This window comes from Myotis daubentonii, chromosome 13, assembly GCF_963259705.1.
Source record: "Myotis daubentonii chromosome 13, mMyoDau2.1, whole genome shotgun sequence".
In the NCBI taxonomy this organism is placed as follows: Eukaryota; Metazoa; Chordata; class Mammalia; order Chiroptera; family Vespertilionidae; genus Myotis; species Myotis daubentonii.
In genome coordinates this window covers 23,904,910-23,920,748 of record NC_081852.1, presented here as the reverse complement: position 1 = coordinate 23,920,748, position 15,839 = coordinate 23,904,910, and the positions used below count along the sequence as shown (strand labels likewise).

Here is a 15,839-nt window from a genome sequence, read left to right as displayed (position 1 = left end):
AAAAATAAAAACTATAATCATGAAAAGATGGCTCCAAGGCAATTATGAAAACAGACGCTAGTTTCTCTTGCTAGTCACTATTCATCACCTGTAGCTATTCCACATTCTAACTCTGTGATCAGAGACAAGGTTCACTTAGGCAGCCTGGATATCTCTCAGTATGAAGAGAAACTTAATCACCCCGTCTGCCTCTACAAAGATGCTGAGTACGATGGAAAATTAATATGCAAATTAGTAAAGGCTTGTGGGTAAGCATTCATAAAGTCCATTTCTCTTGGTGATTCTTGCTCTCCCAATGAAGGCCTAAAGAATATTTGGGATTGGCTATTACTTCTTTCACCCTAAACCTGAACAGATACCCATGCCTGGGTCCTATCCCCAGAGAGTCTGATTTAACATTACTGTGTTAAATAGTGGGCATCAGCATTTTCAAATGCTCCCCATGTGATTATAATACACAGTAAGGTTTGGGAACACTGGTTTAATGTCTGCCTTTCACTTGGCTCCTCTCACTTAGTAGGTATCTGAGCAAGGTGTCCTCTCTGAAACTGACACTGCAGGCCTGCTTTATCTATTTAGCTTCTTCTTTCTTATTTATGCTATAACTAGAGGCCCAGTGCACGGATTCATGCACTGGTGGGGTCCCTTGGCCTGGCCTGCAGGGATCAGGCTGAAACTGGCAGTCAGACATCCCCCAAGGGATCCTGGAATGCGAGAGGACACTCTGCAAAGTTGCTGTGAGAGGACACTCTGCAAAGTTGCTGTCATTTGGTAGCTCCTATGTTGAGCGTCTGCCCCCTGGTGGTCATTGCGCATCATAGCAATCAGTGGGTCTGCTGGTCGGCCAGTCACTTAGGCTTTTATATAGAGAGATAGAGATTATGACCTGAAATACTATACAATTTAAATTCACGTGGCCATCCATCCAGATCCCAATGTCTCTTCACTACTCCATGTTTTCTCTCACTATTTGATGCCAGATAAGGATGAAGAATTCAGCCAAATCAATCTGCCTGTCCCCAGTCTCTCATTTGCCTCAGCTGTCCTGTTTTTTTTTCAGGTGAGTGGCTTACCACCCCCAGAGCTGACATGGCTGCTCAATGGCCAACCTGTGCTACCAGACGCCTCCCACAAGATGCTGGTCAGGGAGACTGGAGTCCACTCTCTGCTCATTGACCCTCTCACTCAACGTGATGCGGGGACCTACACGTGTGTTGCTACCAACAAAACCGGACAGAATTCCTTCAGTCTGGAGCTCACTGTAGTAGGTGAGGTTTGCTGCTGGGACCCTTAAACGTGACTCCTTCCAACGTCACTGCCCAAATATACAGAGCCTCTGACAGTTCTTTAGTCCTTTTCCCCACCAAGTCCAATCTCAGTTTCTTCTTCACTGTAATAGGGGCCATATTTTGTACATTGCTTTCAAAGACATGTCGGTAAGCTGAAAATATAATAGGGTGCCGTGTGCCTATTATGCATGCAATCAACGAGAGTCATTTTAAGTTAATTAATCAATTAATTAATTATCCAATTAATTAACTGAGCATTACTAAATTCAAGTCACTTATCCTACAGTTCATCACTCCCGGAACACACAAGGCTCTTCCTCACCCCACTCTCTAAGCTTTCATACCTTTACCTGCCCTTCTCTGCCTAGCAACCTCTTACTCATTCCCTAAGGCAGCAGTTCCCTAAGGTCTCGACCCCTTAGGCGGTAGAACGACCCTTTCACAGGGGTCACCTAAGACCATCCTGCATATCAGATATTTACGTTATGATTCATAAAGTAGCAATATTACAGTTATGAAGTTGCAACGAAAATAATTTTATGGTTGAATCACAACATGAGGAATTGTATTTAAAGGGCCAGAAGGTTGAGAACCACTGCCCTCAGGCTTAATTAAAATGTCACTACCAAGGCACAGAGGACCCACTAGGCACATTCTCCTCCGTTTCCATAGTACTTAGGCAAGGAGACACTCTCAGAGCACTTACTCTGTAGCAGTTTACTCCTATGCCCCCGAAAGCGACTAGGAGCTCCTAAGGTCAGAGATTCTGATCTGTTCTCCTGTGGATCTCGGGTGTCTTACTCTGCCTGCAGCATGGACGGTGCCCAACAAATGTCGAGTCCATAACTAGGCAGTGAACTTCTGCCTTAGAAGATGATGTGAACAAAATTAATGCCTGCAAAAAAGGACAAGTCCTCGTCACCTGTGTGGTACCAGCCCTTCGGGGTAGTAGTCCAGCCAGAATTCAGTTTCAGAACGTACAAGTTTGCGTGCTGGGCTTTCTCCCAGGCGTGGCCCCTGTAGGAAATCGGGGTGTCTTCAGCTTGCTAACCCTCTCTCCAGGCCAGTGCCGGTTCCCCCACATTTCTTTTCCTTTTTCCCACTCGTGATTTCTTCTTACCTACAGAGTAGAACAAGTTTACTCTGCAATGATATATTGATTGCCAACTTTTACTTTTCCCCACTCTTTTGCTTAAATAGTGACTCTGGAACCCCAAGATCTGTGGTATATTTGTCTTAGTTGATTCTGCCCCCCCCCCCCACCGCAAAAAAAAACCTCCTTGGGAAGTATAATTTGTGTATTTTTTAAAAATAGTATATACTTCTTTCAACTTTTTTATAGCTGTAAACTTCTTCCAAATAAAAAGTTCAGGAAAATTAATATATCTTTTACAAAACAAACGCCTATAAATAAGAGAAAGGATAAAAAAAAATAATTAAAGAGCAATACAAAGCCTCAAAAAAAAAGAAATGTGCAGCACATAAAATATATTGTTTCTCAAATGTTACTGCTGAGCAAAAAAGGAAACTCCTTAAATTGCACACCTACCAGTTGCATCCTCTGTGTGCGATCCAGACCCTTGAGTGTTGCCTCTTATAGAATGTGCAGAGACAGTTTCCTCATTTCTTTTTTAATCCTTTCTGGAGCTTTTGTCAAGGCAGTGACTCCCACTTGGAGGAGTGAGAAGTGTTCTGAAGAGGAGCCAAGGGGGTGGGGGGACCCACTCTGCTAAATTCCAGAACTGTAATGAGTTTGAGAAATGAACCCCCAGGCACTTACTATTTAACCAAGAATGGTCCTTCTCTTGTTCAGCCAAAGAGGTGAAGAAAGCACCTGTGATCCTGGAGAAACTGCAGAACAGCGGAGTTCCCGAGGGCCACCTGGTGCGGCTGGAGTGCCGGGTGATAGGCATGCCGCCGCCCGTGTTCTACTGGAAGAAGGACAATGAGACCATTCCTTGCACCAGAGAGAGAATCAGGTAGGGACCCCACATGCAAAGGGACACCCAAATCCGTCTGTAGCCTTTTGAATCTGGCTTCTTTTGCTGAGATTAATGCATCTGAGTTTAGTCCATGTTATTGTGCATATCGAGAATTTATTCTGTGTTGTTGCTGGGAGGTAGTCTATTGTATGAACGTCCCACCATTTTAAACTGTGAAGACATGGGAGAGGGGAGGGAGTAGGAGGACGGTGTAAAAGGGGGTAAACAGGAGACATCTGCACTACTATCAACAATAAGATATATACAGAAAAAAATGTATAAGGAGGAGCACTTGAGATCTTGCTTCCCATATGTCATCAGTTTGGCTCAAATAAACTCCTATAAAAATTAAAAGCAGCCCTGGCAGGGTGGCTCAGTTGGTTAGAGTATCTTCCTGTGCACCGAAAGGTTGCAGGTTCAATTCCCAGGCATGGTACATACCTAGGTTGCAGGTTTGGTGCACACACGGGAGGAAACGAATTGATGTTTTTCTCTCACATCAATATTTCTCTCTCCCTCTCCCCTCCCTTCTTCTCTCTCTGAAATCAATAAAACATATTCTTAGGTGAAGATTTTAAAAATTACAAATGGCCCTAGCCAGTTTGACTCAGTGGATAGGGCATCGGCCAAGGGTCTTGGTTTGGTTCTGGTCAAGGGCAGGTACCTTGGTTGCAGGGTTGATCCCCAGCCCTCTTTGGGGTGCGTGTGGAAGGCAACCAGTTTATGTGTCTCTCTCACATCGATGTTTCTCTCTCTGTTTCTCCCTCTCCCTTCCACTCTCAATTAACAAAAAACACAAAAATTTTAAAAATTACAAATAAAAATGAACAAGGAATTTATGAAGACTAAGCATAGTTTCTGTCATGTGTCTTTAGTCATATTAGTACCCAGAAAACCTCTGTGATGATAATAAGCTAAAATAAAATAAAGCAAAACAAAACATTAAGGCAGTTAAACAACTTCTCTACCCATCACCACATGGTTGTTTTTAAAGTAACTTTAAGGATCAAGTTCCTTACAGTGGGTGCCTTGCTTGATTTCCCCTAACCAACTTTATTTCTTTGCCATTTTGGTTTTATGCCACAAGGGGGCAAGCAAACAAAGGCAGCTAGTGTACAGAAATTCCTACTGAGAATTATTTCTTCACAGTAAAGGGAATTTGTGCCAGAGACGGTTGTAGCTGTCAGGTTTTAAAGAATTTGGGCATCCGAGAAGTCTATGTATATATATAGGTCAGGATTTTTCTCTGGTAAAACTTAAGCAAGAACTGAGAATAATCTCAAGTTCACACTTCAGTCTAAATCAGTGGTTCCCAACCTTTTTTTGGCCATGCCCCACCTAAGCATCTCTAAAATCCTGATGTCCCCCTCCCCTGTGACATATAAATCTTTTTTTTAATATATTTTATTGATTTTTTACAGAGAGGAAGGGAGAGAGATAGAGAGTTAGAAACATCGATGAGAGAGAAACATCGATCAGCCGCCTCCTGCACATCTCCTACTGGAGATGTGCCCGCAACCCAGGTACATGCCCTTGACCGGAATTGAACCTGGGACCCCTCAGTCCGCAGGCCGACGCTCTATCCACTGAGCCAAACCGGTTTTGGCCATATAAATCTTATTATTCAAAAAGTGAACAGCCATTCACGCGGAGGAAGCCTAAAAGGCCATTACCTTGGTCTGACAAGCTTCCAAAGAACATGGCATCCGTGAAAGAGAAAAATAGAAGAACGAAAGAACAGTTGAAGTGCTGGAGAAGAAATCACTAAGAAATTGTTAAAAAAAAAAAAAAAGAAGAATATGAAGTGATATGAAAAATAGCAAATAAAGTTTCAAAACATAATAGAGAACTGAAATGCACAAATATGTCACAATATATATTTATATACTCTGTATGAGGCCCCTAGAACCATAAGAAATGCAAAAATTCACTGTTAATAACTCATTCTTGAATTGCCCGCCTTAGAAACCAAATTGCCTCCCTGTGGGGCGTGTGCCCCACGTTGGGAGCCACTGGTCTAAATGAAGGCAACAGGTTCAAGCCAGCCTGAAATCCTGGTGGAAGTATCCGGGATTGCAGTCTTCAGGCAAGGGGGAGAACTACGGATGTAGAAGAAACAGAAGGAAGAACATGCTGTTTGCTCCTGAACTGTATTGAGCTAAATGCTGCACATGCCCAGTTGGTTGCATTAAGAAATACTCCCTCCACGCTAACAATTCCTCTGGGCTCGGGACCAAGCTTTCCCATCACTTCCTAACAAAGTTAGTGTCAGAAATGTCCAACCTGGTTTGGAAAAGAGGTTTTTCTGGACTTTGGCTGTGACAAGTGGGGCTGCCCCGGTGGGGAGTCAGAGCAACGGGAGAGCAAGACCGGGTCTCAGCCTTCATCCCAGCCTCACTAGGTCAACTGTGGCTCTTTGACTTCTTTCTACCTCACGTTCGCCTTTGATGTTTGCTTGAAGCCGAGTTCCCCTTTCCTCCACCTAGGAACACCGCACCACTGCATTTGTCCCCAGAGTCTCCCTGAGCCCAAGCCTTGACAAGCCGTTTCTGCCCCCGATACAATATGGATATATTCTTTTTTTTCTCTAGTATGCACCAGGACGCGACGGGGTATGTCTGCCTCCTCATTCAGCCAGCCAAGAAATCAGACGCCGGATGGTACACACTATCAGCAAAGAACGAAGCCGGAATCGTGTCGTGCACTGCTAGGCTGGATATATATGGTAGGTGTACTGGCATCGGTGGAACATCTGTATGTAATAGGCAACTTTTAAAACCTCCCCCCCCCCACTCCCGGCCGGTGTAGCTCAGTAGTTAGAGTGTTGACCCATGCACTGAGGGTCAAGGCTTCGATTCCTGGTCAAGGGCATGTACCTGGGTTGCAGGTTCAACCCTGGCCTTGGTCAGGGTGTGTGTGGGAGGCAACCAATTGATGTGTCTCTCTCTCAATCTTTCTCTCTCTTTATTTCCTGCCCTTCCTTCCTTCCACTCTCTCTATATGTCAATGGAAAAAATATCCTTGGGTGAGGATTAACAACAACAACAAAAAGTAATTGTCTAGACCCTGAGGTCCCTGCTATTTATTCATAGGTGTACACCAGATACCCCCCCCCGCCCTTTTTTTTTTTTAGTGCCATACAGGAGGAGACTTGGACTGCCATTTCCCTAGGTCTAATATTTAGAGGAATATATAGCTTTCTGATTATTTTCCCTTATTCTTAGGCTCGAAAAGAAACTCAACTCTGAAAGAAGCTGACTCTACTGTACTTTCCCCAGGGAAAGTCAGTGGAGAGAGGACAGTGACATGTTTGTTTATCTAGGCTAAGTTCCTTAACCATTTCACAAGTTTCACCGGTCTGAAGGAACTAGGTCTCCAACTCAATACCAATAAACCCTGAAACTGATGACTCACCCCAACCCTGCCCTCAGTGGCGGAGTTCCCAGTTCAGTTTGTCCCGGCTCACCTCTTCCTTGTTCCTGTGCTGATTCTACAGCACCAATAGGAGGCGCTATGTCCTTAGTTGGGACTTGTGGGTGGAGGAGGGGATGACGGACTTGAGCTGAAATCAATCTCCTATGTCCCTCACCCCACTTCCTGCCTGTCTGAGGAATGGGGGAGGGGGGGGCGCGGGGTAGGCTCTTCTCTCTCTCTCTCTCTCTCTCTCTCTCTCTCTCTCTCTCTCTCTCTCTGGCTTCTAATAGCAATTATAGGAGTCCGGTAAGATGTCAGAGACAGCGGGGGGGGGGGGGGGGGGCGGCTAATGGCGAGCTGGGGGAGAGGCTTCACTAGCTCTTCACTATGGCCTCCCAAGCGCTGGCTCTTGAGTGGAATCGCTGTAAGTTTTGTCCTGGGTTTTGTAGCTTCCGAAGTTTGATCTTATTCATTCACTCAGAAGTATTTAAACTCTGAAAGACTGATTCAAAACAATGAAATGAACAAAGGACCAATTTATAAATGGGGATGCTGGGTACCTTCCTAGAACCCAGAGCCTCATGGTTCCTCACCTGATACTCCCCCTTCTCCGCATCAAAGCCTCTGGAAACCTAATCAGAAGATTGCGTGGCAGTTTCTGGATCAGAGATGATGGTAGAGACTGGGCAGTTTGGATGGATAGTTCGTTCAAGCCACGGGCCAGTCTTCCTGCTATAACTCATGGCCGATTAGGGTGATGAGAGCGTGGGGTGGGTCCTTCTCCGCGGCCAGGACCCATCTTTTGGCTTCCATTTCCACAGGTTTCTTGTCTGCACCTTCTGAGAGCCTACAGCCCTCTCTACACTGCCCCTCGCAGGCCCCACGCTTCGGTGAGAGGGGGTAATTTTGATAAATCACCTAGGCGCTCAGTCTTCCTTCTTATAGTCCTCGATCTTACTGGAGTAGAATCACAGGTTTTGCAATTAGGGGTTTAAGAGATCACTAGTCCAGTTTCCCTACTCCTGGCAGGGAAGGAGAGATTTCATTGTTTTCTTTTACAAACGAGTTATTGCAGACCCAGATATATGTTAAAGCTTTACCAAGACCCCACAGAAAGTGTTGGAGTGGCAACAGAACGCACACCTGCAGAGTACTCCTCTGATCGCAACATGCTATTCTGTTCATTTTCCAGCTCAGTGGCACCAGCAGATCCCACCGCCCATGTCCATCCGGCCCAGTGGCAGCCGCTATGGATCTCTCACCAGTAAAGGACTTGACATTTTCTCTGCCTTCTCCTCCATGGAAAGCACAATGGTGTATTCGTGCTCTTCTCGGAGTGTGGTGGAGAGTGATGAACTTTAAGGCGGTCTGGGTGCCTGCTGTGCACGGGGGCAGACTGTGGAGAGGGAAGGAGGGTAAGCCAGAACCAGTGTTTCCCAAGCAACTGGATCTGAGTGAGTTCCCACACTGCTGGGCCTGTGGCAAGGAGCGCTTTGTGTAAATCCACTGCGGACTCTTGCAGTCTCCGCTGGGGCTGTGCCTTTTAAAGATTCCAACAACAATGTGAGAAGACAAGAACAGATGAACCAAAGATGTCATGCCGCTGCCACCCACTGCTTTGGGGGAAAGCTAGCATGCTCCCCTGCCCCATGCTGGGTTAGGGATGTTTAGACCCTACTAGGAGCAATTAGGGGCCATATATGCTTGGGCTGAGAAGAGTTCAACAGTAGTGACCTTAGGTATCACTAACTCACCAAATAATAAAAAGGAAAAAGATGGGAGGCCTCCATCACCTTTCATTGATTACATCCATAGCTAGCTTTAGTCTCGGTGGCTTCATTAAGTCCGCTTCTACTTAGCATCAGGAGACCATGCCATGCGACTCACACATGTGGAGAAGCATTTTTGCTTATCCTGGGTGTACTGAGCCACAAAATAAGGTGCCAAAATGTGCTTGAGATACAAACTCACTGAGACACTCGATATTGCACAAGTGCACTTATTCTATAGCCAAAACAGGGCTCCACCCACCTGTCTGCACCATTTTCTTTTGGATACAATGGTGAGTGGAATTTATATATCCCTAGACTCTAGAACAGTGGTTCTCAACCTTCTGGCCCTTTAAATACAGTTCCTCATGTCGTGACCCAACCATAAAATTATTTTCGTTGCTACTTCATAACTGTAATGTTGCTACTGTTATGAATCATCGTGTAAATATCTGATATGCAGGATGGTCTTAGGTGACCCCTGTGAAAGGGTCGTTCAACCGCCAAAGGGGTTGCGACCCACAGGTTGAGAACCGCTGCTCTAGAACTATGGGGTTGCTAATAAACCAGCCAGTAAGAAATATTCTGTGGGGACACTTTTTAAACTACTAGCTTCCATGGCCACTTGCAAACTATGCAAGAGTCACCTTTGTCTGCCCATAAGTATACTGACACTCCCAACTCCTTCCCTCTCCCCAAAAGTCTGGAAGTGTATGAGGGAGTGAGGAAGAAAGATGCAAACAAGGGAAGGAAGTGATGGGAGAGTGTTCTTCACTTGCCCCTGCAGAGCAGTGGGTGTGAAAGGAGAGGTCTTTAATAGTTGTGAACTGCTAGGAGGTCATTAACCAAATTGCATTTTCTATATATAAAATAGTACGCTAACTGGGAAAGTAGAAGGGGAGGGGAATTTGCCTCTGTATTCTAACCCAATTCAAACCCCGCCTTTCAACTTAAGGGAGTTTTAGACAAGTTCACTGCAATATCCCCAGTGCCTAGATGAGTGCTTAGCACAAGTAGACAGTCAACAGATATTTTTTGGGTGAATGAATCTTACATTGATAGAGAAATCTACCATTCACACACCAGCCCAAAAATTGCCCTGGGACTGCTCGTCACAGCACAGTTTGCTCCCCAGCTATATGAACCGGAAGCATCTGTTACCAATCCCCTGTGCCCAAGTCTCTGGTGTTCCCTGAGCTGGGCACCCTCAGCAGGCAAATTACTCAGGTGAACAAATAGTAATTGCTTAGAAAGGCTTGACATTTTCTTCACTTCAAGGCAAGGATTTTCAGTATAAAAATAAATTCATTCACTCAAAAAGTCATTTATGTATTTTTAGATGCTATGCTGGAGACTGTGAGATACAGAGATATGAATAGGACACAGTTCCTGGCCTCAAGGAGCTTACAGTCTAGTAGAGTAGGTAAGATATAAGGCATGTAGAGTGCTGCTTCTTGGGACTATATATATATATATTCTTTATTGAATAGAAGTTTCTTGTTCTCTTCATCCTATATTTTTCATGACTCTAAAATCAAGGTTTTGGTCAATTATTTAGCAGAATTATTAGATTTTGTTTTCTTTTTCATGTATTCAGGAACCGTGCTAACAATGTGGGCAACTGTAATAAAATAGCATGTATTTCATGTAGAATGCATCCTGCAGGATGTTCTATTTCCCTACTGGCTTCTATTATGAAATCTCCTATAACCAAAGAGAACTTTCTAACTCCAGGATTGCTCCTTCACAGTTGTGCACCCAGCACCCCCCGACCATCACATTTCTGTAAACCCTAGACAATTCTCCCATGGGAGGAGATTTTCCATCTCTATTTGTCCTAGCTTTCTGAATACTTTTTTAAATCTGTTGCCTTTTGGTGTTTGAGAACTGGGACAAATATTATATTTGGCCATTAGATGGCACTGTCTAACCTAAAATATAAAAGCCCCCCCAAATTTGAAATTGAGCTATCGGATGATGGAAAAGCAGGGTTTCTCAAGGTCAGCATTATTGACATTTTGGACTGGATAATTCTTTGTTTGAGGGCATCAGTATTTTTAAAACATCCCAGGCGATTCCAATAAAAAGCAAAGGTTCAGAAAAGTCACTTCAGAACTTATCCAGAAAGGTCCAAAGGGATGCAGATGGTATAAAGCCGTCTGGTTGGCATCGGCGAAGAACGTACTCCCCCCTTGTTGCCCATGCAGTGCCTGCCTGGGAAGTAGAAATAAACATGCACTCTGGCCTCATTAGACCCTACTGTTCTGTCCAATGTTCACTAGACATGTGTCATTCATGAAACCCCAGAAGAACCTCAAAAACGTGCAAAAACGGACCAGCGAAAGTTGGTGCAGTTCAGCTAGCCCTTTGTTTCAGAAAGCTCTGCTGATCCCATAAGCACCTTTCTCTCCAAAGAACCAAAGGGCTTTTTATAACGCAGTCATAGGAATGGAGATTGGTGAGAAAGTGGAGAAAGAAAACGGGCCATTAAAACCACACCGTCTTTCTGAAACATAGTGCCCTTCACCAAAGCAAGGTTTTAATTAGAACTGCCAAACAGTGGAACTGGTTTCAGTGCATTCTTCTCTTTTTATTCCTCTCTTAACTTTTGTAGGCAGCCAGTGAGAAATTAAATGGTCGAGAGACTAGACGTGGTAGCGCTGTCGCTCTGAATCACACCTGCCATGGAGAGTAACTCCCAGAGGAATCAAAAGCCGACTTTTGTAAGGATGGGTTAACTTGGAAAATCCTCAAATGATACATGGGGTGCCTTCTAAGTGTTCACTTGTGAATTGGTTGTTTAAAACTCAGAACAAATTTTCTTACACACATATCACCCAATACTATATTCCCAAGTGAACCCAGTAACTCCCATTTAACTCAAGACGGAGTTACAAATTCTACTGCGCCTGATTGGGTGATGATCCAACAATAGGGATCCAGGTAACACAGCCAATGAGAGGAGAAGAAAGACGTCCTCCTCCCTTTTTTGTGTCTATGATGTGTCAAAGCTAAAGAATGTCTATGGTCCTTCTGTATTTATCCCCATCCTGTGTTTTTCTCCTCAGATGCCCCGTATCCCATGTTCTATAACCCCCTGCTCTAACCCTTCCCATCTCACCCCTTCCCTGTCAGCATGTCAGCGTGCTTCATGGTCCAAAATGACCTACTCCAGTTCCACACATCTTGGCTTGATGTTCAGAGAGAGCAGTCCAATTGAACAAATTCTGAATGCCTGAGAGTCCTTTAACTTCTCAAAGGTGCTGCATTTCTAAAAGCAGTTGCTTTCTTACTCCCATCAGCAACTAATTGATAGAATTGCTGACAAAGTACACACACACACACACACACACACACACACACACAAAAAAAAAAAACCACACACACACACAAAAAAAAACAGGCTGTGAGGGGAGGTTCTAGGAAACTGACTGGGTCAGGCACCCATATTGTCCTTGTTGATCACAGCCTCCTCCGGACCTCCTCCTACCCACACTCTCAAAGTACCTTCCAAGCTGAGATCCTGGCCTGAGTTGGTTTGTATGTGGACTATAAGTTGGTCGTTAACTTAAAGACAAAGTTACTTATAATGACTTTTATTCACAGTCCCTTACAGGGTCCTTGGTTAACCTGGCCTCAAAGTATTTCTGATGATGGTTGAGTTGAAAATCACTGTGCCTTACCAGTAAGATGTACAGTTACTTAGATCGCAGTTGAGTTTGTTGAAGTCCTTTACACCACTAATTGTTTTTTCTTCAGTGGATCAATATTTCAGAAAGTTAATTACTAAAGCTTTGCTTGAAGAATGCCAAGCGGCATCTAAACTTTGACAATGCAGTGGTCATCAACATGCTAAAAGAAAGTTGCTAATACGATGTTTTCAAAAATCTGTGCGGTGCAAAAATGTGCATATTTGTTTAAAAATATGTTTGCCTCTTATTCTGTCTAATTATATATTAGTTAGCATACTTGGTATAATAGAACCATCACCACACTGCCTTTTGTTAATATGCAAACAATGGCCACGTCAAACTCCAAAGAGCAATAATAGTCTTGAAATTGCAAGAAGTAGAGAAAGAATACACTTTTCAATCCTCTGAGAATTGTGCCATAAAGGTAAGCACAAAGGAAATGTCATCTGTACTATAGATGACATTAGTGCATAAACACTAATTTGCCAGAAGATTTAACATATAAGTGAATAGAAAATGTTTCCCTAATAATAAAAATTAAAATATTTTAACATTACTTGAAAATATTTTAAGGCTGAATTGAAATAAATGTATATTTTTCTTTAAAATGCAGGAAACAGTTCTATTGTTCAAGTTTAAAAATTACTTTTTGATTATAATAGGTTTTTTACTGTACAAAAATATTTGAGACTTTAAAAGGATTTTTAAAAATTATATTTAAAATTGTATAAATTACTACATAAATTATAAACTACTTGAATATCTCTAGAGCAACAGAAAGATAACTGGGTTTTGGTCTTCCTAAAATATCCAGTAGATTCAATAGACTTCTCAGTGAATGTCCTTTAGCAATCTAAGATTAAAATTTATTCTGCTTCCTAACTGAAAACAGAGACACTTTAAAAAGTGAGACTTTTGAGACCAGTTTACATTGGAAACTAATGGAGACACAAATACAGTTTTATCACAATACGAGGTGCTCTAATACCCACAAGAAACATGAATTATTTTTATATGGTAAAAGGGAATTGCTCGATGATCCAAAATTCCAAGGAATCTGATATTTCTTCACAGATTCAGTGAGTTATCTGCAAACTAGAGGCAGGTTCTTGTCATTGTCCCACCGTTAGTGGTTTAAGAATCCAGAGATCGCCAAAACCGGTTTGGCTCAGTGGATAGAGCTTCGGCTTGCGGACTGAAAGGTCCCAGGTTCGATTCCGGTCAAGGGCATGTACCTGGGTTGCAGGCACGTCCCCAGTGGGAGATGTGCAGGAGGCAGCTGATCGATGTTTCTCTCTCATCGATGTTTCTAACTCTCTATCTCTCTCCCTTCCTCTCTGTAAAAAATCAATAAAATATATTTAAAAAAAAAAAAAGAATCCAGAGATCTATATACTAGTATTGACTATAGAAGTCATTACCATAGTCACACAAAAGATTACTAAATTTGTATGTGTGCACAGTATAAATGGTTTTACTCTGTATTTTAAGGAGAGTTAAAACCCTGCAATTCAAATGACATAATTTGAATGCAACTATATTTTTAATGCACATTGATAAATTAAATATTATTTTTTCAGTATTTTGATTTCAGAGATACCTTATCTTCTTTTCTGATTAATTTTCACTTGCTTTTTTCAATACTTAGCACTAAGTTTCTTGGCAGACCCTTCTCTCTTCATTACCTCCCTGTCAAGATAAAAATCTGTAAAATATTTAATAGCATTAGGGTTTTAGTAATTCCTATGAATTTCAGACATGTTTTCCAATTTCCTATAACTCTGGGGTCTCTCTTTCTTTATCTATAAAATAAGCAAAATACTTGAATCTTTCCCAGGATGGAGGATAGGATAAACGAATATTTATGAAGAGTTTATTTTAAAGACCCTTAAAAAAAGTAGTAGCAGGGTTTTTTTTATTCCAAGGGAAATGCTAAAAATATTTTTCCAAGTAAGTAGTTAATTTGTTTTTTAAAAGTTCACATTTCCTTCCTGCCTCACTACTTTATTTTTTCTTAAAAGGATAATACACAATGGCAAAATCTTCCTCCAGATGGTATACAGTTAAAAAAAATACCTGGAAAAAATTAATTCAAGAAATAACCTAACTGCTTACTGCAGGCAGATTCCAGGGAAATTTATTTTGGCACAGGCAAGAGTAGCCAAAGGGAACTCTGGTTCTTGTGTCTATGATTGAAGCTAGTGGGGGGGAAAATGACTTGGCAGTGCACAGAGAAATAGCAAAGGCGTTCCTGTATTCCTTTGTGGCTTAAGCAGTTCAGACAACGCTATCGTACAGTTGCAGACCCCAGTGAAGAAATGTTTCATGCTAGCATGTCAGTGGCCTTACAGTGAAATGAATCAACGTTAGAATAACAGGTAGATATGGACCCTCAAAATGAGCATATATTTTGGTCTCTGTTTTCCCATTCACAGTTACATCAGGTCTGAATTTAACCCCGATGATTCATTTCAGCCATGAGGACTGACAAAGGATGTATTCCTGCCATAGGAATGTACACAAACACACACACACACACACACACACACACACACACACAGTCGTGGAGCATCCATAGCTAACCTAATCCAATCAGAATCAAGTGACTCCTCTTACACTTCTCCTTTCTCTTCCTGCATGAGTTCTTTCCACTTGAAAACACCCAAGGCCCCAGAAAGCTCACAGATACAGTGTGCTTCCATCTTGGGAAGCTTGAGTCAACTTATTTTCTAAGGTACTTTTTTGGCTATTGAAATCCTAATGGAAAAACCATTAGAGTAGTCACTTTGAATTACGTAAACTGTATATTTTGCCTTTATTACTAGAAAACCATTCATGGATCTTGGCTTTTATTCCTGTTCCTCTGCATCATGCATGTCAGACAGTCTGTGGAACTGATCCCTTAAGCCAAAATGTTTGTGAGCATCACCTGCGTCTGTGTTCCGAAGATACATGGTACTGTATTCCAGTAGACCACGTCGTCTCCATGACACCCGTTGCTGTTTTCTAGTCATGCTTTCTCCAAGATTTGTTGAGGGTTGTATTTTGTTTGGGAACTTTGTAACTAGAAAAGGAAAATTAAGAATTTAAAAAGTTATTTAATGGATGTTTTCAAAAGCAGTTTAGAGGATGTGATGGACTGTTTCTTTATTCCTTAAATAAAATGTTATTTATTCTCAATTAATTGTTGGGTTTGTTTTGTTTTTGTTCCCTGACTTAGAATGTAAGATGGGTAAGTTCTTGCTGTCAGTGGTTTTCTTTCAGCTCAGGTATTTTTTGGACACACTACCAGTATGAAATAGCAAACCAAACGTCCTGTGTTAAATCAATAAAATGGTTGTTGAAGCTTGTATCCAATAGTGCAGTGGTCGGCAAACTCATTAGTCAACAGAGCCAAATATCAACAGTACAACGATTGAAATTTCTTTTGAGAGCCAAATTTTTTTAAACTTAAACTATATAGGTAGGTACATTGTTATTAACTTAATTAGGGTACTCCTAAGGCTTAGGAAGAGCCACACTCAAGGGGCCAAAGAGCCGCATGTGGCTCGCAAGCCACAGTTTGCCGACCACGGCCCTAGTGTATTCATGACCAGAGAGAATTGGGTATGTACATTCTGAGGAGATAGGTCATATATTTATGGTCTTATATTCACTTTGAAATTTCTTTCACCCCCTAAGTAGTAAAAAGAG

General features: G+C 42.3%; 1 protein-coding gene across 2 annotated transcripts in view; it reads left to right on the top strand.

Moving 5' to 3' along the window:
* Positions 1–11,788, top strand: part of MYPN (myopalladin) — an 87,092-nt gene extending 75,304 nt beyond the window's left edge. For both annotated transcript variants that reach the window (XM_059662559.1, XM_059662558.1), the window contains exons 17-20: positions 1,061–1,268; positions 3,103–3,268; positions 5,863–5,996; positions 7,878–11,788. In XM_059662559.1, coding sequence (XP_059518542.1) covers positions 1,061–1,268; positions 3,103–3,268; positions 5,863–5,996; positions 7,878–8,047 — 678 coding nt within the window. In that variant the 3' untranslated portion in view covers positions 8,048–11,788. The remainder of the gene's footprint in view (positions 1–1,060; positions 1,269–3,102; positions 3,269–5,862; positions 5,997–7,877) is intronic.
* The last annotated feature ends 4,051 nt before the right edge of the window (positions 11,789–15,839 follow it).